At 37.5% G+C, this 26,871-nt stretch overlaps 1 protein-coding gene across 2 annotated transcripts; it reads left to right on the top strand.

Annotated features, from left to right (window-relative positions):
* Positions 1-1,466: 1,466 nt before the first annotated feature.
* LOC306853448 (shootin-1-like) lies at positions 1,467-25,253 on the top strand. Of its 2 annotated transcripts, XM_079390869.1 has the most exons (18): positions 1,467-1,645; positions 1,783-1,841; positions 3,020-3,074; positions 8,899-8,993; positions 10,083-10,245; positions 10,340-10,437; positions 10,683-10,764; positions 12,183-12,277; positions 12,512-12,658; positions 16,873-17,026; positions 20,635-20,794; positions 20,893-20,963; positions 21,043-21,146; positions 21,845-21,859; positions 23,110-23,208; positions 23,427-23,547; positions 23,828-24,104; positions 24,978-25,253. In XM_079390869.1, exons 1-18 carry the CDS (start codon positions 1,615-1,617, stop codon positions 25,120-25,122), a joined length of 1,971 nt encoding a protein of 656 aa, XP_079246995.1. In that variant the 5' UTR covers positions 1,467-1,614; the 3' UTR covers positions 25,123-25,253. The 2 variants fall into 2 exon arrangements, with proteins under 2 accessions (XP_079246995.1, XP_079246996.1); XM_079390870.1 differs by lacking the exons at positions 1,467-1,645; positions 1,783-1,841 and adding an exon at positions 9,786-9,822 and having other exon boundaries at positions 3,018-3,074.
* Positions 25,254-26,871: the final 1,618 nt, after the last annotated feature.

Raw genomic sequence — 26,871 nt, 5'->3', positions numbered from 1 at the left:
TTTGATCTTTTACTATATTTTATTTGCACTAACACTTTTGTTATGTCAGAAAAGTCAGAAAATGTCAGCAGACAAAAAATGCATGCTGTGAAGCATGACTTTGGTAAAGAGGGTGTAAAGAGGGTGCTGGGTTGTAAAAAGTGTTGTAACTGCGTTGAAGCAAATAGTATTGCACATGGGGGTTATGAAATCAGAAAGAGTGTAGCACAACAAGAATGAGCTAAATATAATGTATCTTATATAGAAGTGGTGAAAGCTGTTGAAATGAGAACCAAATGAAATAGAAAGGAGACTAAAAATGAAAACATACTATATGCAAACGTGAATGCTTGACCGATGCACTGCTAGTGGGTGGTACTGTTAACTTGCATTCTTGTGTTGCTATGATAGTAACAAACCACATCTCAAGAGATAAAGTTACCTTCAAATATCTCATGTTGTAGCAAGAAGTTGTTATGCATGAAAGTGAGCTTGTTTCACCAGAAGCTTTTGTGTTTACATAGCAGGGGCCCTCAGTCTATGGGCCAATGACCCCTCGGTGGACAAAGACTGAGCTGCTGTTGCATATGAAACTGAGTGCTTGGCCTACATCAATTTTAATATTATTTCATATATATATATATATATAACTAAATAGGAAACTACTAAGGATTGTCCTTTGAATAATAATAATATTATATATTCTGTATATATTATAAACTTAAACTATGCTTTCAATTGGGACAAGAATGGTGACAAAAGACCTCATTGAGGTGACAGTAGACAGCACTATTGAGACTCTCAATACTTTCAAGGAAAGAGATCCAGAAAAATGAGAAGGAGTGCTATCTAGATTTAACGGGTAGTCAAACTTTTTATGATAATGTTTCTGGATGTTTCCTATTTCCATATAGAAAGGAGTAAGATGTGATGTTTAGTCATTCTCATCTTATTAATAATTCCCATTTTTGCTTTAAATAGCCTATGTTCTTAAATGTTTAATGCTAGGGTGAAGGTTTGATTTTGACATTGGACATAACAGCAGAAAACCCCCCCTTCTCCCCACCCAACTACCCCAATATTTTCGTATTTAGGCTATAATAGACTTTTGACCACAGTTTCATGTCAGCTAAAGGCTTAATTTATAGCTATGGTAACTAACATACTTATAAAGAGAGCCTTTTTATGTTAGCATATCCATCAGACAATAAGATAACACAATTTTGATTAGCCTAATTTCACTCGTAAACAAAAAAATTGGCCCTTAATCTCTTTTCCCTTTATTGAAAGTTGATCTAGACAAGTGGAAACTATCTCTATTATTCCCAAAGCTGTGAACACTGGATAGGCCTATCTCTATAGCCTATTTATCCTATGTGTCCACTTAAGGTGTACATTTTATTTATTTATCTTTCTTTGGCTCCCTCTTGAGGAGAAGTAGAATATCAGAAAGCGTCCTGTCACGTGACCTAAATTAATATTCAGCAGCCATTCCGGCCGCCTTTCAACAAATCAAGTAGGTCTATTGGGCAAACGTCACTCAAGCATCTTAATATTCATGAGTCAGGCTTCGCCATAGTAGACATCGGGCTATGGGTGGTACACTGACTGACTGAGTCTGCTGTGAGGAGGGAGATGGATGAGACGCCGCTGTCTACCGGCTGTGGTACTGATTATTTCAAATATAACAATAGAGTTGGCTCGTTTTGAATGGCAACGATTTTACTGAGGAGAGCAGGGTGTGAGATTATTATTGAAATGTTGAATGCATCTTTGTGTGGGTAATTCTGCTGATTTGTGCAGTGAATGAGATGGAGGCCGGTGGAGATGAAGAGGGAGAGGCTCGCGAGGGGAGCACGGAGGTGAGAGATGATGCATGCATGAAAGGATAAATCTTCACTGCCTTCACATCTAATTATTATAACATTCTCTATTCATGAGCATGAATTAATCTCAAAGTAGTGAGAAAAGGGAAAATCGGAGATCAGGCTGTGGCTGTGTGAGTTAACCGGCTTTTTATTCATTCGAGGGTTGACACCCTTTTCACGTGACAGTGTCTGAGCATCTTTTTGTCTGTCTTGTAAGTGTTTAAGCAGATCATGCAGATGATGACCTTACATTATTAGTATTTTTCCCCATCAGTTTGGCACACATAATTTGTGGTTGTTAACGTCACACCTCTTAAGTCTACCTATTGTGGTTTCATGCATACTCATATTTCTTTTGTGGTTTCATTCATATTAATAGTTCCAATTATTGAATTAAACTAAATACACTGCATTTATTTAGATGCACAGAAACAAGGAGAAAGAATCATTGGTTTTGTTAGTCCCTCAGAGAACTGGCCTTTTCTGAAAGGTGCCTAGAGGTTCTCCAGAGGATTGCATCAATATCACCATATGAGAAAACATGAAAGTATCTTTTCATTTTTTACAGTGTAGGGAATAAGACAAGTGCATTCATTTTAGGGCATAGGACGATCCATAATTACAGATTAATTTTCAGAATAAACTTGCACAAACATAAGAGTAAATGCATACATGCCCTCACATCTACATCTGGTTCAGGCAGAGGAACCTCATTATTGTGAAGAAAACCACTAAAACCACAGCTTGAATAATGTGAATAAACATTATTGTGTTAAATGTAATCCTATGTGGGGTCGGAAATATATTTTTCGTGCTTTTGAATGTCTCTTAAGCTGAAAACAGTTGTGCTGCTTATTTTTTTGTGGAAGCCGTGATACATTTTTTAAAGATTCTTTGTTGAATAGAAAGTTCAAAAGAGCAGCATTTATTTAAAATAGGAATCTTGTGTAACATTATAAAATCTTTAATGTCACTTTTTATCATTTTAATGCATCCTTGCTAAAAAAAGTATAATTTTATTGAAAAAAAAAAAAAAACTTGCTAAGTAACCCCAAATTTTTAAACAGTAGCGTATAGTAGTGTTTTAGCAATTTTAGCAATTTTTTTTGTTTTTTTTACTTTTTATATAATTGTCTCAACATGGCCTCACCTGTTCTCTTCTTCACTGCCAGAGACTCACTGCAGAGAGAGATGAGGCTGAGAGACAACTCAAGCACATTAAACGGGGTAAGATCAATAAAGTCATCGTCTGCTGTTTTTTTAATTTCCATTTTACAGGCATGTTTGTCATTCAAAATGGGAATGTTGAAAAAAATATTGCAATATGTAACATAGTGTAGATTCTGTTTATAGGTGTGGTCTATAGTAACTTGAATATCATCATTAGTGGTACTGCAGCAAATTCATTTTCTGATCTTCTGTATAGACCAGAGGTCAACTATTAGCATCCTGCGGTCCAGATCCCGGCTCAATCTGGACCACAAATCCTTACTCACAAATGAATACAACATTTCTTCATAGCATCCCACTTAACCCTTGCAGGCTTTTTTTTTGTGTGTGCTTTCAAGTCAAGTCAGAAAGATCACAACTCTGGGTAAAATACTTTATTGTATTTATTATATGTAAGTGTGAACTCGTGAACAGAAGCAATAGACTATCGGTGCCAATCGCCAATCGATCAACCAGTCAACCTCTAATATTGGTGATAAAGTTGTGGAAATTAATGGATTTTTTTTATTTACAATAAAACTAAGTTGCATCTACACAATACAACAGTATTATACAATTACGAGATAATATAGCAATTACATTTCCAGCTCCTTTATAAATAAAAACTAGTGCTGTCAAACGATTAATCACGATTAATCCAAAATAAACGTTTTTATTTACATAATATATGTATGTACACTGTGTATATTTATTATATACATATAAATACAAACACATGCATGTATATATTTTAGAAAAATATGTTTATATAATATATATATTTATATATAATATAAAATATAAGAATATTACGGTGGCTGAGAGAGCTCAATGCGCTGCAAATAGAAAAAACACCTGCAAATTAAGAAAACAACTTTCGTCAATTTAACAACACACACGCTGCGAATGCTCACAACACAACCAAACAAATAAACGCACTGCAAATAGAAAAGCATTTGCACCACCTGCTGTCAAACTGATGAAGATATTTTCTTGATTTGCTGTTGCTTTTTCTATTTGAATGTGTTTTCTGGAGTTGCAGCACGTTGAGCTCTCTCGGCCACCGTAGGAATATAAATATATAAATGTATTTACATGTAAATATTTTCAAAATGTATACTGTGTATGCGTATATTTATATATACATAATAAATATACAGAGTACACATACATATATTATGTAAACAAAACAAATTATTTTGGATGTGATTAATCACGATTAATCGTTTAACACCACTAATAAAAACATAAAACAAAAACACATTAATTCACAGACTTTATCATTTTGTAGAACAAAATCTTGCTGAATTGCTCTGACCAAATGATTTGAATACGGCTGACATCGTAGTTACAACTTCCCAACTCATCAATACAAATTTCCCAGGAGGACTTGAATGCACCATTTCACAACCAAGCCAGCCCAAAAGTCTTAAATTCTCTTTGGTTTACACTTTAACCACAGAATTTGAAAAAGTTTGCACAATAAGTGTATTATTTAGTATTTGTGATAATTCTAGTTTCCAACAAACCTGACCTCAGTGAACTCCATACATCAGCTTTTGACTCAGAGTAGGCGGTGAAGATGATCTCACTTGGCTCTTCCCACTAACTTGACGCATGATGTTGTCTTATCTTACTTCCGATCCCCTTGCCCTCGCCCATATCGTCATGACATTACCTGGGGGCTCTTCTGAATGCTCCATTATTGTAGGTGTTAGCGCTTATTCCAGTCTCCATGGCTACTGGGAGCCGACTGTGGAGATGCATTAGTGTTAAGGTGACCTTACCTGCTTTCAGTCCATTTTGTGCCATGTAAGGAAACCCAGCCTCAGTTACTAACTAATTTGTTAGCACTCTGACAACACTCTAGCGGCTGCCAGCTTTAGGAACAGAATCTGGAAATTGTTAACAGGTGAGAAAATGCAAATTTTTCTCTGCAAGTTTAAAAATAGGGTTTCATTTAACAGGGTTTTACTTGCTCATTCATAAAAAGATGCCATTACAATGTTGTTGTACCATATATATATATATATATATATATGCTGTATATGACAAATATATGACAGCATGGTAGATTGTCTCGGCTTCTCTTGGATTCTCTCGAATCCTTTATGATTCAGTATGAATATACTTTTGTATGTCAGTTTGCATATGATATTTCTCTGAGAATTTGTTTGATCAAATTATGAATATCTAATTAACATGTTACATATGTAAAATTGTAGATATGATAAAGGATATCAGGATATCATTTTACCTGGAAGACCATTTTAATAAATAAGTTGGATATTGTGAATATTAGTTCACAATATTGTTGTTGTAAGTGAATATTGTGATGAATCCAGACTGTTTTAGGCTCCTTTTTATTGGAGTCCTGGAATTGTCAGACATTCCCTAGGGAGGCAATGTAGACCAGGCTGAATTCAGCTCTCGTCACTGTCTTGTTATATCACTAAATTATTAAAAATCACCAATTATGAATTATTTATCAGTAAAAGCACCTGCTTTTCAACCTTCCATTGTAGTTCAAGCCAAACCCCTCATGCACTCTTATATCATTGTTCAATACTATTCAATACGAATGCCTCAAAAAGCTAAATGCATGACATTTTCACAATTACCTTGTGAGTTATGGTCAATTTTTGTACCGCACTTATTCATTTTTTTATGCAGTGAAATGGCAGTGTATTTATTTTATAACCTCAACCTCACTAAGTGACAAATTCTTGCTTGGCTAACATGACACAGCAAATGTCACAGCAGTTTGGCCTAGTTGCTGTCATACAGGACAATAGTCTTGTGCTGGGTGCGTGCCATTGGTCTGTGTTCTGTTTAATGATTGGCTGCTGCAGGGGAACTGCTGTCTAGTATCTTGGAGGTACTGGATCTGCGTCTGGCAAAGCAGCTGTCTCCCACCTCCTCTTTGGGAAGCCTGAGCGAGCTTCATTAAGAATACCCTCTGCACTTATGCAAATGTGGCCGTGTGTTAAGCTATCAGCCCCATTACTCAGCTTATTTACCTTTACACTTTACATATCTTACCGTTTAAGGGTGGAAAGAGAGGAACCTTAATATTTACCTAAAAATGAATGCTGTTTGCATTTTAATGTAGTCTACACATCCGTCCTGGGTTTGGAGTAGATTATGGGTTTCAAGCAGAGGTACAATTAGTGCTGGAGTTGAAACCAAAATTGCTGGGTGATTAAACATTAACTGTTGAGATTTATTAAAAGAGCTTAATCGCTGTGATCAAAATTGGGATAGAAGTGCTTTAGATTCATGCCAGCCTAAAGTTGTGTTAAAGTGGCAGATAAATGCTTGTTTGAAGCAGTCTGGAAAGGATGCTGCAGCAGTTCTTTAAGCTTTCGCCTCTGTTCGACTGACTCCGCAGAGCCATATTTTGCTCATGCAGCATTAGGCTGACCTAGAATCTGCTCACAGAAGAAAGCCCAGAAGCAGGGCTCTCTCGGTCAATCATTAGAAGCCAAATGAGATGAGCAGATGAGTTTGGACTGATCTGCAAGGGAAAGAGGGAGCCACACCCCTGATATTTTTCTGATTTATTTTTATGGGCGGCACGTGCAAACTCGCACACCCTGACTCAGAATCAATGAGTGACCCAGATGTGCATAGATTGAGGCTGTTTTGCTTTTATTGTAACTAATAAATGCTAGGTCTGGTGATTTATACAGCATTTAGGTAGCTCACATTAAAATGTCAATCAGTTTCAACAGCGTTTGTGATTTTGATTTAATATAATGTGTTATACAATTGTTTTTAGGGATGTAATACACCGAAGTCACGTATCAGTTCAATACAAGATACTGATTTCACGATATAATACTCTTACAATACTTAAAAAGTCTACTATAAAAAAGCCAATATAGAGTTAAAAATTGTACTAATGATTACATATGATAAACTGTTAACAAAAAGTACTGTTCATCAAAATCATGTGACGCAATATATTGATACACACCTATTTCTTTGTTACCTCATGTTAATGGAAAAATATGCTCAACTGCTCTTTATCTACATTTGATTACACAATGCACAGTATATGCTTGTAGACAATAGCAAGCATTATATGTAGGGTCAGTGGCTATGATGGATCAGTAAGCTAAAAAAATCGATTGAGTGAATATTTGGATGATTTCTGATATGCATTTCTCATGGACATTTGCATTACTGAATTCTCTTGTGGATTTCAGTTTTAAGCATGAGCATTGATAGCTGTTGAGAGCTGTGAACTTCAGCTGTAACTGTCAGGTTATTCTCTCATTGGCTCTGCAGATCTGGGCACTGCAGCACTTCTGCCCATCCTGCATATTTAACAGGAAATGAAGAAAAATGTGCCTTAAACCAGCTGAATTTAAATAGTATTATAGTAATAGTATTATAGTAATTTATAAGTATTGCATGCTACCCTAAGAGCTGTTTTAACAGTTTGATCTGTGTTTATTAATTATGATCAAGTTTTGCACATCAGTTTTGCATGTTTGCTTTTTGTTGTGTCAAATGTCTAATATGATGTTATATCAGAATCATGATCACCCCTGAATAAGAGGTCAAAGTGAGGTCATGCATTGACCTGCTTTCCATTCTCACAATGTACAGTATGTTGCCACATAAAAAGAAAATGAGGAGGGATATTTATTCTGTGGAAGGGCTCGAGGGCAGGCCGTTGATGTACTTTGCTGTGACTGCATGTGGAGAGACGCATTGTTCCTGCATAATTCAACAGCCTTTCATGGAATAATGTATAATAAACTCCCTATCTTGCTCATTTCCTGTGAAAAGCACAGACATAAATGATGCATTACCATTATTTTGTCTCATACACATATATTTATGTAAAATCAATAATTTTCATTTTACCAGATCTGCTGAAAGTTTGTGTTTTTTAGATGCTATTTGCATTTATTGTAGAAATAGTGCAATGCACCAATGACTTGTTCAGAAGTCTGTTTGATGAGAGCTGCTCTGGCATTGCTATGACATCCAATCCTGTATTTGAGAGGCCAGTGTAGTGTATAGAGTTACCACACCGGTGCTTTGTAGCGACAGTCCATCAATGGTACCCAAAGTGTTGGGAAATGGTCCCTATTGTGTGCATGTAACTGATAACTGTCCATCTCATTAGACGCTGGTAATATTTCACTAATAACAAAACCACATCTAAATGAAAATGTACTTCTTACAGTTGCTGTTTTTATAAACCTTGTTTTATATGCTGTTAATGAATCATGCCATATATTTTCATATATGCCTCATTTCTGTTTTAATGGCTCATGCAACACTGTTTTTTCCTTTTAAATGTATTTTATACATTAAAAGGCAACACTTGTGAATTATTTCTGCACTCTCAGAAATAAAGGTATGCTGTCACTAAGGCAGTACCTTTTCAAAAGGTACACTTTTGTACCTATGAGGTTCTAATATGTACACTTTAAGTACTAATATGTTCCTTTAAAGTACCAAAATGGACTCTTTAGGTACAAACATGTACCTTTTTGAAAAGGTACCGCCCCAGTGACAGCTTTTGTACCTTTATTTCTGAGAGTGTGTGCTTCTGGATTTGACAGCCCCCTCATGAACTGTGTAGGCGGTAGCTTGAAGTTCACTTCAAGAAATACTGTAAAGGATATAGCGGAAAACATGACTTACTCACACCTTTATTGCCATGAGAAAAGGCTTTGCTGATACTTATATCTAAAACGTGTATAGAATCTAGATTTATATCTAATTGATTTAGATTTAGTTCCTGCATGATGGATTTCACTGTAAATATGACCTGATGTGCTTTCAGTTACTCATAAATGCATCTGATTTCTCTGCACAGTTTCCCAAATGGTGATTGAGGAAGTGAACGTACTACAGACCCAGCTTGAGATTGAGAAATCGTGCCGGGAAAATGCAGAGGCTTTGGCTACCAAGGTGTTTACCAACAATACTGTACTCCTGTTTCATTAGAAAATCTAGTAACGCTTTAGAATATGGTTCCATTTGTTAACATTAGTTAACTGCAATAGTTAACATAAACTGAACAATGGAAAACACTTATAAAGTATTTATTAGATTCCAGCATTTACCAAATACATTATTGAAATCAAAAGTTGTATCTATTAATATTATTTAATGAACCTGAGATAACTTGAATGAACAGGTGTAAAGTTATTAAGGATTAATAAATAGGAGATTAATGTAACAAATGTATTGCTCACTGTTTGTTAATGTTACTTAATGCATCAACTATAGTTAACAAATGGAACCAGATTGTAAAGTGTAACCAAAAATCTTAATGATTTTATCAGTTTATTTCTGTTTGTTGACATCTTTCAGCTTGTCATATATTTTTACTATAAAGCAATATAAGTATGAAAAAATCGGTCAACATGGTTATAAGTGTTATACGATCTTTTGAATGTACTGGCTGTGAATTTAAACTTGAGATTCAGATTAATCTGATTCATGAATGAATCTTTCCGAACATTTTTGTTACATTTTAGCGCAATGTAAAAAAATTTTTTTAATAAACATCTGTGAAATATACGGTCAATAAAAAAGCAGTTGTGGTGTACCAGAACTTTACCGTGAAAAAATGGGAGCAACATTTGAAGTTGACTCAGAATTAAATTAAATGTACAGTAAAACACACATATTTAATTAATTGAAATGTAAATATGCCAAATTACTAAAATCTGTTTTTTACCATTTTGAAAATTTCAGTGACAACCCATCAAATGTGAGCTGTCAGAGAATCAATGTTAGTTTACATTTTTTCTGTAAATTATAATTTATTTTTTAAACAATATTTTACTGTACAATTACATTAAGTGCCCATTAGATCTTGTTACAATTTTTCTCTGTATGTAACCAGTTAACAGGTTTTTACCGTATTAATTTACAGTCTTTTACTGTTAAAATTACATTCTTTGGTTATAGTGCAAGCATAGCTATGACAAATGGAAAACTTCAAATGTCACTAATTTAGGGCGTTAATCATATTGTTTTGACCTCTTTTAGTTGAACTGTGAGAACAGGAAGCTGAAGTATTTGAGCCTGTCCTCACGGCCGTGTCTGGACGAGCTGCTGCCTAGTATTTCTGACTGCATTTCCCTAGAAGAAGAGACTGACACGCCAGATCCTGGCTCTGATCCTTTTTCACAGTATAAACAGCAGGTCAAAGGTAATATCATAGTGTATCCCATAAAATGTATTGCAACTTAAGCATTCTGTCATCATATGGTACATCCATTGCAACTTTTGATTTTTTTCCACAGATCTCCAAGAAACCGTGAGTTCTTTGCTGGAGGAGAAGAAGCAGTTGACCTGTCAGCTTAAAGATCAGCAGAGGCAGATAGAGGAGCTGACAGCGCTCGTGAGTAGCAAAGCAACATTTGAACTTTTTACTCAAATTGAGCTCAGTCAGGCTTGATGGCAGTGAATGGGGGCTTGGACTGCAAAGTGTAGTATTTTAACCTGTTCCTGAATAATAAATGAGCTTGAAATGAAGCCTTAGTGACCTGCGGTATTGCCGATCCTGAAGGGATACCGGAGTAACAATGTCTAATTGAGTTTCTTAGCTAATAGTTTCTGAAACATATGCCACATGTTAATTTACAGACTGAAAAGGAGCAGGTCGAGATGAAGGAGCTTTATAAAACCATTGAGCAGCAGAGCAAGACCATTAAGAGGTTCAATAGGGGTGAGTATGGCGTTGTGAACGCAGAGCCGCTTCATTTCCTCGCTTGTATTCAAATGCATGAGCATGACATCATCTCAAACGGCCTGCAGTGCATCTGTGTATGTGCTTTCCAAGAAGATTAATGTTCCCCACCAGCCCACTCACTACCGGCCGCACCGCACGGTCCCTGATCAAATTATCTGTAAAAGATTCACCACAGGAAGTCCCTCTCTTCCAGCTGGGGGTGATGCACTTTGTTTTGACGTCCTCCCAGCTCCCTCTTTGCTCATTTGTGTTATTACTCTGACTGGAATATTGGAAACTGTATAGCTCAAGTCAAATACTGCACTGGTTTATGCTGAACTTGTCCTGCACATGCTCACCATTTAGTGGATTTAATTTTGTTTTTGTTTTGTTTTTAATGACAGTTTTGCCTATGAAATTTGATGGAAGTAGCCATGATGTAAAATAGGTGATATATACAGACATGTGATTTTATATTAGTTAAGTAATATAGATAGATAGATAGATAGATAGATAGATAGATAGATAGATAGATAGATAGATAGATAGATAGATAGATAGATAGATAGATAGATAGATAGATAGATAGATATGTGTGAAGTCACAAATAAAACAACTGATTATGAGCTGGTTCTTTTTAACAAAAATGTCTAAAAGGCTAAAAAAATTAGACCTTTCAAAGCTATTTCATATATATATATATATATATATATATATATATATATTTTTTTTTTTTCTTTTTTTTTTTTTTTGCTACTTTTTAAAAATTAATATTTTTATATTACTATTAAAATATTACTATTTTACTTTTATTTTAATCCTGTGATTAAAGCTGTATTTTCATCATCATTACTCCAGTCTTCAGTGTCACATGATCCTTCAGAAATCATTCTAATATACTGATTTGCTGCTCAAGAAACATTTCTGATTATTATGCTAAAAACAGCTGTGAGGCCTAATATTTTTGCGAAAATATAATTAATTTTTTCAGGATTCTTTGATGAATAGGACGTTCAAAAGAACAGCATTTATGTGAAATAGAAACTGTGTAACATTATAAATATCTTTACTGTCACTTGTGACCAATTTAATGTGTCCTTGCTAAATAAAAATATTAATTTATTTACTATTTATTTACTAACATCAAGCTTTTGAGCAGTAGTGTATGTAAAAAGCATTACTTTTTATATAGTATATTTGTTAAGTATATAGATAGATCCAAGTATTCTTCACTTACTAAAATAATTATTAATGTAAAAGTGGAATCAGTAAATTCCTTACGATTACCATTTGTGTTGTCTATAATATAATCTATACCTGTAATACTGTCTTTTATAATATTTTTTGTATTATACCCTAAATGATTTTACCAGGTTTATTGCTTTATTAGAATTAATCAGGTTGTATCTCTTTAGTGTCTATGATGGCCACTCATGAGTATGAAAACATGAAGGAGCAGCTGGATTTGGAGCAGAGCCTCAGGCAGAAAGCAGAGACCTATGCACATGAGGTACGGGACAAAACACATCTGAATTCACTGCATCAATAAAACTGAAGTCCCTGCTCTGACAAACTGACCCGGTGACCTCAAAATCCAACCTAAAGACAAGATAAATGTATTTATTGACTGATGAGTATGAATTGTCCTTGATTACTACCTGCATCACAGTAGTATGTTTAATTTATCTTAATAGCTAAAGAAAAAAAAATTAAGTTGTTTCCTAATGTTCATTTTCTCCTGTAGATGATAGTGAAGCAGAAAGAAGCAAACAGACAGAGCATGATTCTGCTGCAGCAAGCAGATCCTAGCTTTCAGCTGCTCAAAGCTTTAGAAGATGTGGCCAGTGTGACCAAAACATTAGAAGAAGAGAGAATACAGCACCAAGAGAAGGTAGGTGAAACTTCAGAATTGAATTAGAATTTTATATGTGCAAAACTATAGTATAGGTTTTCTGTTTTATTAGCTAATGACAAAAACATAAGTGAAAGTTTAACCGTATTTGCATGAACACAATAAGCCTAATCATTAATTACATGATAGGATTAGACAACGGAATTAAATTTACTAAACCCCTTTTCAGTGTTTTTAACACTGTCAGCTTTTCATAGACTTAAGTCCTCTCATGAAAATTAATCCGTTAATATTTGTTTTTTTTATAACTCGGTAAACAGTTTTGCCTTATTCAATAGCCACACACAATCCAGTTTAATCAGGCGCTGTGCATTCATCTGACTTACCTAATGTTAATCATTAAAAGTGCTCTAATAATGTACTAACCTTCAATAAATGTAATCTTCAGGAAATCTCAAACAGAACATTTTTATACTGTAAATTAATGCCAGAATTCACTTACATTTAAGTGACTGGTTTTAGATTTTAGGGCCAGATTTACTTACAGCTTGCACCAGCACAAACCCTTTTTGGCATCAAAAACTACTGGCAAGATTAACTAAAGACATTCAGTGATAAATTGGTGATGAAAAGACGTGGACACGGTTATTTTTGTGGCTGACTTTATTGTGTATGCATTTGTAGGAGTTTCCCTTTCAGCCACTAAATTTATGTGAGGAAAGTATTTAAATGAATCATGAAAAGTGATTTGCGATAGACAATTTTCTGTATTTGCGTCATTATTTAATGCCCAAAAATGCATGCAGAGCTGGGTAGATTACTTACAAATTGTAGTCTCTTACTGATTCCAAATTATGTGACAAAACATTATGTGTAATCCATTATATTACACATTTTAGGTAATATAATCAGACTACTTTTAGATTACTTGTGTTGTAACTTGTTTATCGCATTTCAGTTCCCCCACAATGTCTTGTTGGTAATACAGTACCTTTCTTAGGGTCTCCTGTGAGTCTTCTGTTCTACACTTGCAGCCTCAGCAGTAACATGTAATATTTTTCAAACCACATTAAATGATAAACGCACGTGGGTGTTAGACTGTCAACACAACCACAACTATATTAAACCAACACAAATCTCGAAACACCAGAAGAGTCATCCGGAGGCTTGACAGCTGTCATAATTAGGAGATTCATTCAGCATCTGTCTGTCATATATATAAGCTGTGGCAGCATAATAAAGAATTTGCAGATCATCTGATATTCATTACACATGATAGTTACTCCAATCTGAGCAAACTGGATGAGCAAGGAATGAGATGCGGCAATATTCGGTTCATCGAGTGGCAAAATTGTAGCATCACTAGTACTAGTACTGCTTTTGGTGGCAAATGGGATTTAGTGTCATCAGTCAATATACAGTCTGACCCGCAATTGAAATCCAAAGAGCATGGATCCTAACTTCAGACGTCACATAGTCAATAGGCTGTGTTAGCAAAGCCATGTTTACAAGTCAGCCTGTAAATATGAACTAATTCTGTACCAAAGTCAAGGGCGTTTAACATTTGGCACCAGTTTGGGTTCCATTTGAGTTCAATGCACCAATCCAATCCAAAAAAATGACAGATTTCCACAGGAACAAATCATTTAAATGAAACATTTATGGCCATTTGATCTATTTTTGAATATTGGTGCGTTCAAGATTTCCTGAGAACTTCGTAGTTGCGAGTTGGGAATTCACGTGTGTTCAAATTACTTTGGTCAGAGCAAGATGGTATAGAAGCTTGTTTTCGCCACTGAATAAAAAATTCTGATTTTATAACTCGCAATTGCAAGTTTATTTTTCTAAATTCTGAGAAAAAAGTTAGAATTGTGAGATGTAAACTTGCAACTGCAAGACAAATTTTGTATTGTGAGAAAAAGTCAATTACCTTTTTTATTTTTTATTCAGTGGCGAAAATGGGCTTCTGTAAGATGGTGATTTACCTTATCTGCATGAAATTCACTGAAATTTTAACTCTACATCTACAAAATGATGAATAAAGAATGTAAATCTGTGTGATTTTGCCTTTTTATGTTTTTATTAAATTTACGAAGGTGCTGTAAATTAAATAATATATTCTTGTCAGGATTGTGGACTGTTTTGTGTGTGTTTTGCTCCCCATGTGTTCCCTGTGATCCAGTTTCTTCCTCATGTTGATTGTTAATTTGATTCCAGGTGTGTCTCGTCTTCCTCCCTGATTACCCTGTGTTTATAAGCCCCAGTCCTTTCAGTTAGTGTTTGTCGGTTCTTGAATGTCTTCCTTGTCTGTGCTCCATGTTTTCCCGTTGGACTATTAAAATCTCTAGATTTGCTAAACTCCTCATTCCTTTCTCCGTGTTCCCTGAGTAAGTGTGACAGAAGAACCGACCTAAAACAGTTACCTCTGCGTCTACCCTCCGTTTTGTTTTCAGTTTTTTTTCTCTGTCTTTTTCTTTCCGTTGTACCCCATGGATCCCCTCGTCCGGCCCAAATTCCTCCTCCTCCTGCTGGAGCAGGGGGATCGATCTCTCGAGGACCATACACGACTGTTCCTGATGTTAGCTAATGCCACCAGTTACCCGGACGACACACTCTGCGCATTCTATGATGCAAGCCTGAACACCGCTTGCAGAATGCTGTTGTCCGAAGATGGTCCTCAAGAGGACTTCGCCGCCTTTGTGGAGTGGACTCTGGCGAGAAACAGATCACCCCTCACTGTCTCTCCTGAGGATGATCTCACCAGATCCACTCCAGACCCAGAGCCCAACCCTCCATCTCCCTGCGGTGCGGAGCATCAGCCCGAGCCCACCGATGACGGAGAGCCATTTCCCGCCGCGATGTGTGAGTCAGCGCAAAGCTGAGCGACTGAGCGGAAGATCGTCCCGGAAGTTGAGCCCAACACAGCAGATCAGGTGCGAGAGCCAGCGACAGTGCCGACCACGAGGGAGCCAGCCTTGGACGGTGTGAGCACGGAGTGGAGCTCCGCCCCCTGCACCGTGGTTGAGGGTGAGCTGATTATACATTTGGGACTGCTGGACAGAGAGGGGGCGGATCCTCCAGTGCCCGTTGCTCGAATGTGCCCTCCAGTACCCATTTCTCGAATGCCCTCCAGTGCCCGCTCCTCGAAAATGCCCGCCCTCCCACCTGCTCCTGCCTCCTCCACCGCTACTGGCTGGCAGCTTGCCCTCAGCTCCCTACCTGTACAGTGCGAACCCCGTGGGTCTGCCATCCTCTAGCGTCGCCGGGGCTGGAGTATCCCTCACCTCCGCCTCCAGCCTCCTAGGCCCAGAGTCTGCCTCGGCCCATAGACCCAGTGGCTCCACCTCGGCTCCTAGCTCCCTCGCCTCCACCGTCACCCACTGATCCACCAGCTCCACCGGGCTCCCTCGTCCCTCCGGCTCCGCCTTGGTCGAGTGTCGACCCGCCATTGCCTCAGGACTCCTCTCCTCTGGCTGCGCCTTGTCGCTCCATTCCACCGGCTCCGTTGGGCTCCTTCCTCCCTTCAGCTCCACCTGGGTCCTCAGTCACCCCGGCTCCGCCGCGGATCTCTGGTCGGTCGCCAGAGCCCTCGGCTCCACCCTGGCCCCCCAGATCCTTGGCATCCCCTGGCTCGTTGACTCTCCGTCTCCTCCCCGGGCTCCTCCCGCCTCCTGCTCCGGGTCCCTCCTGTCTCTTCCCTGGCTCCTCCCTCCTTCGTCGCCTCCCTGGTCTCTGTCTGCCGGCCCCCTCCCGGGTGTCCGTCCTCCACCTTAGTTCCCGCCTGCCCCTCCCCTTTGAATTCCAGGTGTGTCTCGTCTTCCTCCCTGATTACCCTGTGTTTATAAGCCCCAGTCCTTTCAGTAAGTGTTTGTCGGTTCTTGAATGTCTTCCTTGCCCGTGCTCCCTGTGCTCTGTTTTCCCGTTGGACTATTAAAGACCCTAGATTTGCTAAATTCCTCGTCTCCTTGCTCTGTGTTCCCTGAGTAAGTGTGACAATTCTATTGTAATTGTACAGTACTATGGTATTTTGTACATGCAACTTAAATAAATAGAATTTTAACAATTTACCGGCAATACAGACGATACATCCATTGTGTCCGACGTGGTTTTTTTGGGGGGGGTTTTTTCACTGATACATGCCCACTGACTCTGGGCTTAAAGAAAATATTCCTATTCGTTTGACATGTGCATTCAACTCATAAATACACTTTTCCTGACTTATGAACTCATCATATGTCTCATTTGTTTTGTAGGTAAAAGCTCTAGAGGCTGAACTGGAAGAATGTGCTTTGCGTAAGCAGCTAGTTAAACTGCAAAGACAACTGGAGATATTAGACGAAGAAAAGACAGAGACTGAGGGACGAATGCAGGAGGAAGAGAAGAGAAACATTCTTTTGGAACAGAAAGGTAAAACTTAGGATGAATTTAAATTAGGGCTGAAAAACAATTAATCGCATTAAAAATAAGTGTTTACATTTAACATAAAATAAAAATGTGTGCACTGTATATTAAGTGTGTATATATACACGCACATGTATATACAGGTGCTGGTCATAAAATTAGAATATCATGAAATAGTTGATTTATTTCACTAATACCATTCAAAAAGTGAAACTTGTATATTAGATTCATTCATTACACACAGATTGATATATTTCAAACGTTTATTTCCTTTAATTTTAATGATTATAACTGACAACTAATGAAAGTCCCAAATTCAGTATCTCAGAAAATTAGAATATTGTAAAAATGTTCAATATTGAAGACACCTGGTGCCACACTCTAATCAGCTAATTAACTCAAAACCCCTGCAAAAGCCTTTAAATGGTCTCTCAGTCTAGTTCTGTAGGCTACACAATCATGGGGAAGACTGCTGACTTGACAGTTGTCCAAAAGACGACCATTGACACCTTGCACAAGGAGGGCAAGACACAAAAGGTCATTGCTAAAGAGGCTAGCTGTTCACAGAGCTCTGTGTCCAAGCACATTAATAGAGAGGTGAAGGGAAGGACAAGATGTGGTAGAAAAAAGTGTACAAGCAATAGGGATAACCGCACCCTGGAGAGGATTCTGAAACAAAACCCATTCAAAAATGTGGGGGAGATTCACAAAGAGTCGACTGCAGCTGGAGTCAGTGCTTCAAGAACCACCACGCACAGACGTATGCAAGACATGGGTTTCAGCTGTCGCATTCCTTGTGTCAAGCCACTCTTGAACAAGAGACAGCGTCAGAAGCGTCTTGCCTGGGCTAAAGACAAAAAGGACTGGACTGCTGCTGAGTGGTCCAAAGTTATGTTCTCTGATGAAAGTAAATTTTGCATTTCCTTTGGAAATCAAGGTCCCAGAGTCTGGAGGAAGAGAGGAGAGGCACATAATCCACGTTGCTTGAGGTCCAGTGTAAAGTTTCCACAGTCATTGATGATTTAAGCTGCCATGTCATCTGCTGGTGTTGGTCCATTGCAGTGGCGGCTGCTGGTCTTTCAAAGAGGGGAAGCTCATTTTCGGCCTACATCATAAAAATTGTCCATTTATTTATACGTAAATTCTGCCATCGTGTGCAGTTTGCTAGCTGGCTAGTTCACCGCCTGGCCTACTGTATGAATGAATGAATGAACAAACGATCTAAAAAAAACATTAAACTCAACGGAGGAAATGTGGGAATTAGGTTAAACTGAAACAAGGAATGTGGTGTATAATTGTGTGAAACGCATAATGAAAATTGGCCAGCAATTTCGCCAAGCAAATATCAAGAAATAGGTTGCAGCAGTTTGTCTTTTGACTACACTTGCAAAGTCCACTATGGGACTGAGCTCGAATCAGTGTTGCCAACTTCTTTCGATGGAAAGTAGCTAAAGCCAGTTTGAAAAGTCGCTAAATGTCGCCAGATGACGTCATGCGCTAATTAGCATATTAATTACGTCATCGCGTCATATTGCCTTTTACATTTGTTTGTCTCTCTGTGCTCATACTGTATTTTAATGCAGCCAAATTCTCAATAAAACTGTTTTCCTTTATATATTTTACTGTTTATGTTGTCAGTCAACGGGATAAATATGAAATAGTGACTGAAACGCAGCCCTTTAAGAATACATAACCAGCTCTCCCTCCCAAGAAGTTAGTCTGCACAAAAATCCTAATTTATAATCGAGCCGTCGTCTGATGAAATCAAATAATACACACAAGATAAGACAAGACAATTCCTGTGCTGTGATTTCGGCTATATTTGCATGTAAAATTAGAGAAGCAACAATATCTATTTGAACTGAACGCGCTGCTCCTCTCAGCCGCTCACTGAACAGAGAAAGAGGTGCGTGCGCGCTGACCTCGCGCCGTTGCGGCAGTTCCAGCGATCACAGAGACTCGCTAAGGTTTGTCAAAGAAGTCGCTAGATTTGTCGCTAGTCACTTTTGGGGAAAAAGGTCGCTAGGGTGGTCTGAAAAGTCACTAGGGTGGTCTGAAAAGTCGCTAAATTGGCAACACTGGCTCGAATGGCTTCAGCATCAGCGACTTCTTATAGGACACGAGATGAACGTGTTCTAACGCATTTTTAATCAATAAAATGTTAACACAATAGTACATGTTTGACCATTAATTTTTTGACATTATAGGGGAAGCTGAGCTTCCCTTGCAGTCTTAAAGAAATCGCCACTGGTCCATTGTGTTTTCTGAGGTCCAAGGTCAACGCAGCCGTCTACCAGGAAGTTTTAGAGCACTTCATGCTTCCTGCTGCTGACCAACTTTATGGAGATGCAGATTTCATTTTCCAACAGGACTTGGCGCCTGCACACACTGCCAAAGCTACCAGTACCTGGTTTAAGGACCATGGTATCCCTGTTCTTGATTGGTAAAGATGCAATACGCCAGACCCAACAATTCAGAAGAGCTGAAGGCCACTATCAGAGCAACATGGGCTCTCATAACACCTGAGCAGTGCCACAGACTGATCGACTCCATGCCACGCCGCATTGCTGCAGTAATCCAGGCCAAAGGAGCCCCAACTAAATATTGAATGCTGTACATGCTCATGCTTTTCATGTTCATACTTTTCAATTGGCCAACATTTCTAAAAAAAATTTTTTTTTGCATTGGTCTTAATTGATATTCTAATTTTCTGAGATACTGAATTTGGGACTTTTATTTGTTGTCAGTTATAATCATCAAAATTAAAGGAAATAAATATTTGAAATATATCAGTCTGTGTGTAATGAATGAATCTAATATACAAGTTTCACTTTTTGAATGGTATTACTGAAATAAATCAACTTTTTCATGATATTCTAATTTTATGACCAGCACCTGTATTAAGGAAAAAAATTTAGATTTATATATAAAATTTATATATAGTATAAATTAAATGCAAGTATAAATATATACATGCATACTTTTTTTCTTTTTTTCTTTTATATATATATATATATATATATATATATATATATAACACACACGTGACCCTGGACCACAAAACCAGTCATAAGGGTCAATTTTTCGAAATTGACATTTATACATGTCCTGAAAGCTGAATAAATAAGCTTTCCATTGATGTATGGTTTGTCAGGATAGGACAATATTTGGCTGAGATGCAACTATTTGAAAATCTGGAAACTGAGAGTGCAAAAAAAATCTAAATATTGAGAAAATCCAAATTAAGTTATTAGCAATGCATATTGCATATCAAATTAAGTTTTGATATATTTAGAGTAGTAAATTTACAAAATATCTTCATGGAACATGTAAAATATAATTTTGACCCATACAATGTGTTTTTGGCTATTGCAACAAAAATCCCTGTGCTACTTATGAATAGTTTTGTGGTCCAGGGTCACATATGTGTGTGTATTTATATATACATAAATATACACAGAACACACACATAGTATGCAAACACTTTTATTTTAAATTAATAATTTTACAGCCCTACTTTACTGATACTGAAAGTTCTATAACAGAGAATTTAGGCATAAACCACAGTGACCCACATACAGTAACATCCGGCATCCTTTTGTCGTTTGTCACAGTTAAAGAGCTGCAGGAGGAGAGGAGGAGCTGTGCATCAGCATCAGGCCCCTCCCCTGGGACTGCTCCTCCCCCGGCCCCTCCTCCTCAACCACCTCCCCCTCCTCCACCCCCACCTCCTCCACCTCCCCCGCCTCCTTCCTCCCGCTGCAACCCCCTCAGGTAACACTCCACTTTACTGCGCTGAAGCCCAGACGTCATACACAATCATTAAGAGCGGTGCTGTTGAACATCTAATTACATCTTTCTGTTTACGGCAGCTCTCTCATTGCCATCATGAGGAAATCTTCCAAGGGAGGTAAAGGAGCCCCCAAACTAGAGCAAGCACCAGGTAATTGTCTCTACAGTCAGAACGGTGTCTTTTTATTCTCTTATTGGTATCTGAACAAACACATTCTCTTTCAATGCAGTAAATGAAGCAGTGGATGATGTCAAAGTCAAAGCTGTCAATGAAATGATGGAGAGAATCAAACACGGCGTGGTTCTCAGGCCTGTGAAGAGTCAGGACACTAAGGTGAGTTTTTCAACCTGGACCAAGATTCATAGTTTTATTGGCTCCCTTTATGAGTTTTTGAGTCAAATTGGCCACACCCCACAGGATGTTGAATCAGAATGACAGGAAGAGGAGCAGAGTGTTTTAATTTAACCAAACCAACTAAATTGGTGAGGAAAAAATAAATCAAGGTTTAAGGTTTCCATTTGGCGAACCTGCTTTGTGTTGTTTGGCTCTATTTTGAAGACTGAGGCAAATTTTAGCATTCTATGAAATTAAGTGTTTTTCCTTCATGGTCTATAAAATTAAATGTTAATTTTTAAAAAATGTAATGAAATTTGTGTAGACTAAATACAAATATTCAAATGTCACGTCAAAGATTTACACTAGCACTCAAAGGTTTGTGTTGAAATTCCAGTTGAAAGCAATTGTGGTGATTCATATTTCTCAAAAGAGCAGCATTTATTTGAAGTATTTCAAATTTTTGTAACATTATAAATGTCTTTTACTGTAACATTTGATTTATTATTATTACCTCATATGCTGTGTGTTTGATAACATGGGTAGTTCATGCTGTAAAAAAATAAAATGAAAGCACTTCTGTTCAGTTAATTTGAATTTCAGTCATTCAAGTTACACTTCTGTATGTTTGCACCAAATTGATGTTCTGTTATGTTTTCTCTACTCTGTAACATCATCTGCTGACCTCCTCATTGCAGAGATTTGGCGCTAAGGTATGCTCAAATCGCACATCTTGTTTATAGTGTTTAATAATTATTACACCAGATCACTGTTCCACGCGCACCAGTGTTAAACTGCTCAGACCGCTCTGTTACAATCAAAACAAATCCTGTGTTTTACAACTCTGCACCATTTGGCCAATATAAAGATCCTGCAGAAATGGTTCATAGCATTTGGTCGTCCTCCCTGAGGAAGGGCCAGTCATTAAAGCATTTTTTGTATAGACAGTTGATGGGCTGAGAGGGGATCCATCTTTTTTAAGTGATGGGCAAAGCCATAGAGACTATCCTGAGGCTCAGAGGGGCTGTATAACTCCTGATCAATAGCTATAGTCCTGACTTTAGGGATTGCCTGCTTCCCATTATGCTGCATTATGGCTTTCAGACAAGCTGTAGCTGCTTGTTAGTAATTTACAATTGTGTAATGTTTTGGTGATCAATATCACCAGTGTTATTTGAGTATTTATAGAATTTTATAGTATTTAATATTTTTTAATTACAATTTTAGTTTGTTATGATTTTGCTATGTGTAATGTCATTTGTATTTTTGTTATAATATATCTATTTAGTTTTTAATGTTTGTTTATAATTTGTCATTTTACTACAACTCGAATACATTTATTTCGGTTACATGACAAGGCAACATTTCTCATTTTTAGTTTTTAATCTAATATTTATATATTATTTCAGCTTTATTTTAATTACCAGAACATTTTCATTATAATGATGATTTGCTTCTAAAGAAACATTTATTATTAATGTTGAAAAAAGAGCAAAAAAGAGCTGAAAAAGAGTTGAAAAAAGAGCTGAAAAGAGCAACATGTATTTAAAATGGAAATAATTTTCAAACATTTTAAATGTGTTTACTGTCACCTTTGTATTATTATTATTATTATTATTATTGAGTACCTCATAAGCGGTGTATAATCTGTGTATGATGACATTATTTTCACACTGTAAAAAATAAACATTAAAGCAAAATTAAACACTACTGTTTAATTAGACTTCCAGTCATTCTATTTTCCAATTAAATTCTACTTTTTAAATTCAAATTGTGCTTCTGCATGATTGCAACTCCATTTCAGAAACTGAATTTAAAAACAATTCTCATTCAGTTCTATTTATTTCAGTTACTTGACACTTCTATATTTAGTTTTTAATCTAATATTTATATAATTTTATAGCTTTATTTCAATCACTAGCACATTTGTTGTAGTTAAATTGACTTTGTTCCTGACCCACAGCAGCCGAGCCCAGTGGCAGCAGCAGCAGCAGCAGCAGCAGCAGCAGCGGTGGAGGAAAAGCAACAGGAAAGTGCAATGGAAGAGCTGAAAGGCATTCTGGTAGGCTTTCTGCATGCCATTCAATCACCTGATTGATTATGAAGTCGGCTATTGATCGACAGATTACAGAAAAGTATCCATTTGCTGTTTGTTTACAAAAAAGTTAAATGATAATCTGTTCAGTAGTGATTGCAAGAATAAATAAATAAAACATACATTTGCTCAGAAATGCCAGATTGCAAACTTCGTTGCACTGAATCTTCTTTCTGAATCAATAGGAGACGGTGAAGAAGAGTCCCAGTCGTGGTTTCCAGGAAGTAGTTCATGCTAAAAAGGACAGTGAACTGGAAGTAATTCTGAGGAGGCGACGTAAACAGGCCTGTGATCCGGACACAGCAGGCAAGAGGATAAACTCTACCCTTCAAGAACATATGAAACGCATACATTTACTGTGCATTTACTATTTAAACAGGAAGTGTGACATTTAATCAAGGGGCTTTTGAAATAGATTGCAGGTTTTAGTTCACAGCCATGAACCATGTATTTGCTACTTTCTATAGCTAGTCAGAGAATTATGTTTGGGCAAAATGAGTGCAGAACCAAATTGGATTCAAGATTATTGAAAATACCCTAAGCAACTGGAGCGAATAATGAGAATCTCTCATCTGTTGCTCTGTAGATATTGGGCAGCTGAGTAAAGTCTCCTCATCAAACAGCCTGAACGGCCGACACAGTTCTGACTCTGGCAAAGACACAGATGGGCCGTGCAGCAGCTCTCTGTCGGGTAGCGAGCGCGGATCAAGAACCAGCTCAGACTCGGGCCGAGATCCAGCCGTGGCTCGACAGAGCTCTGATTCTGGCATGGAGTCCAAAGGAGCTGCTCAGACAGACAATGTCTGCAGATCTCTCTCTGAGAAGGAGTCTGCTGAACCATTCCCTAACGGGTGCTATTCAAGGTAAGGTTATGCTACGCTACTTGTTGTTGAGCAGTGAACCACAAATCCTTTAAAGGAATAGTTCATCCAAAAATAAAAACTTGCTTAAAAATGTCAGGCCATCCAAGATGTAGATGAGTTTGTCTCATCATGGGAACAGTTTTGGAGGAATGTAGCATTACATGCTCACCAATGGATCCTCTGCAGTGAACGGGTGCCTTCAGAAAGACAGTCCAAACAGATGATATAAACATCAATATAATCTACAAGTAATCCACACCACTCCAGTCCATCAAGTAACATCTTGTGAAGTGAAAAGATTCATGTTTGTAAGAAACAAATCTATCATTTCAACTTTAAACCATCACTTCTGGCCAAAATATCAGTCCATAATAACGCTTCCTCCAGTGAAAAAGTCAATCCCTATAGTCTTCTCGCATCAGAATCCACTCACATATTTGTCAATCTGTTTTTGCTTGATCTGTGCATATTTCTCTCTTGTTTAAGACAAGACAACATTTTCACTGGAGAAAGCAATTTTATGGATTATAGGCTCGATTTAAAGATCAGACACGCTTACAAACACCGCTTTTCACTTCACAAGACATTAACTGATGGACTGGAGTGGTGTGGATTGTGATGTTTTTATCGGCTGTTTGGACTCTCATTCTGACGGCACCCATTCACTGAAGAGCATCCATTGATGAGCAAGTGATGGAATGATACATTCCTCCAAATCTGTTCCAATGAAGAAACAAACTCTGGGTGGTCTGAGAGTGAGGTCATTTTTGTGTGAACTTTAAGATTGTCAAATGTTAAACTCATATTTATATATAAATATTATATGAACCGTGTTAAATTGTTATCCATTTTTGCTTCTACTTTTATAATCAGTGAACTGAAGGATGGCGATCCAGAGAAGTGGGCGGGGCCCACCGGGATCGGCCATACGGATGCAAGTGACGACCTGCAAACCACCATCAGCTCCTCTGCACAAAGCCCCAATGCAGCAAACAGTAGCACAGACGCCGAGTGTTAACGGCAAGTGGCGCTGCAAGGACAGCTGCATTATTTGCACAAAACCATGCTTTCTAAATTTGTTTATTCCAAATTCAAAACTGACTGTTCATATTTTAAATTAATATAGAAAGATCATTTCTTCATTTGCAGCTTGGAAAAAAAAAAAAAAAAAAAAAAAACATCCTACCAGACACATTTTTTCCTTTCAGTGTAAATGTACTGTACCAGTAAACACAGGGTTTTTAGACATTAGAGACATCAGTCAGACGGTTCAGATTCATTAAGCACAGTAGTTGCTGTTAGATTCATGGATTCAACATCTGAGTCACATTTCCATAAGAATGCAAGCAAGGAAACTTTGATGAAGAGTGTAATTTCTGTGCCACTAGCAGCAGAATTTGAGCGACCTGATCAAGGAAATCCTGGAGAAATGATCGGCTAACAGTCCCATTCATCTCAATTCATCTGAGATGGAGGAGAACCTCACGGATGTACTTGATTTATGAGCTGCCATCTTTGCGACCTTTGCAATCCAGAGCTCTACAGCTTTCTTTCTCCTGACGAACACAAAAGATATTTTGAGAAATGTCTGCTTTTTTTTTTTTTTTGCCACACAGTGGAAGTGGGTCCAATACCTCTAGACCCCATTGACATTCATTGTAAGAAAAGCAGTTCCTTCCTTCAAAATATCCCTTTAAGAAATATGCATTTTGCATGCTAACAAGTCAAACGTTGATGCCTTGCATCCAATTGACAACACTGGCTCAACCAATATCATGAGTTTAGGTCAGGACTACTTGTTTTAACAATGGCAGATGCCGCTAGTGGCACAGAATATGCTTCAGATTCAATGCAAAGCAGTAAAACAATCCTGACAGAATCACTGCACTGCACATCATGGCACCTTTGCTGTTACAAAAAGGTCCTAAGTGTGAACTAGACTATCCAAATTAATCAAGAGATGCAATTATAAGCCATTAAAGCGATTCTTTCCGTTAAGAGGAACTGTTGTGGTCTATTCTGTCTACCTCTTAAGACACACACACCTCTTGGGGATCTAAATCGCACATCCTAGATATTAGGAAAATGAATACCATCGAATCATGGAGGGCTACACACCCATGTCTTCCAGCCATTTCCAAAACTTTGCACTGCATGAATGCACTGTAGAAAAGTTTGGCTTTGATTGACAGCTGCGTCTTGATTAAATCCGCTCACTAATTCTGAGCTGTTCCAATGCAATATCATCTGCAAATTGTAATATTGTGCAGGATCAGGCTGCCTTTAATAACTGCAAATATATTTGCCTTGTGACTCCTCTTGACTCGAAGTGGTACGATGTTGAGAATATTAATGAGACTGTAGGATTCTGGCCATCTCGGTTGTCCTGGTCTTATTGCTCCGCTAACACAGGAAATGTTCTTAGAACTCTGGCAAGGTTCTATCAAGGTTAACAATTGTTTTGTCAGTAACATTAATAGAATGTTCGTTCAATGTTATCTGGTCTTTAATAATGTTCTAAAAACATTAGCACAAAATACATTATACGTTATTCATGAAACGTTTGTTTGATTCACTTGGATGTTTTGCTACAGAACATTCAGAAAGCATTTAAAGTAACATTCCCATAATGTTTGCAAAATGATAAAATGGAATGCATTACCAAAACACTAAACAAACTGAGTGTTTTGAATGTTAACCCTCTGGGCTTCTTTAGTCAGAACTGACTATTTTGAATTTGAAAATTTTTCACTTAATCGAAATGGAA

Source organism: Barbus barbus, assembly GCF_936440315.1.
Source record: "Barbus barbus genome assembly, chromosome: 33".
NCBI classification, from domain to species: Eukaryota; Metazoa; Chordata; class Actinopteri; order Cypriniformes; family Cyprinidae; genus Barbus; species Barbus barbus.
Note: the sequence above shows the minus strand (reverse complement) of the source record. Positions and strands in the feature narration are given on the sequence as shown.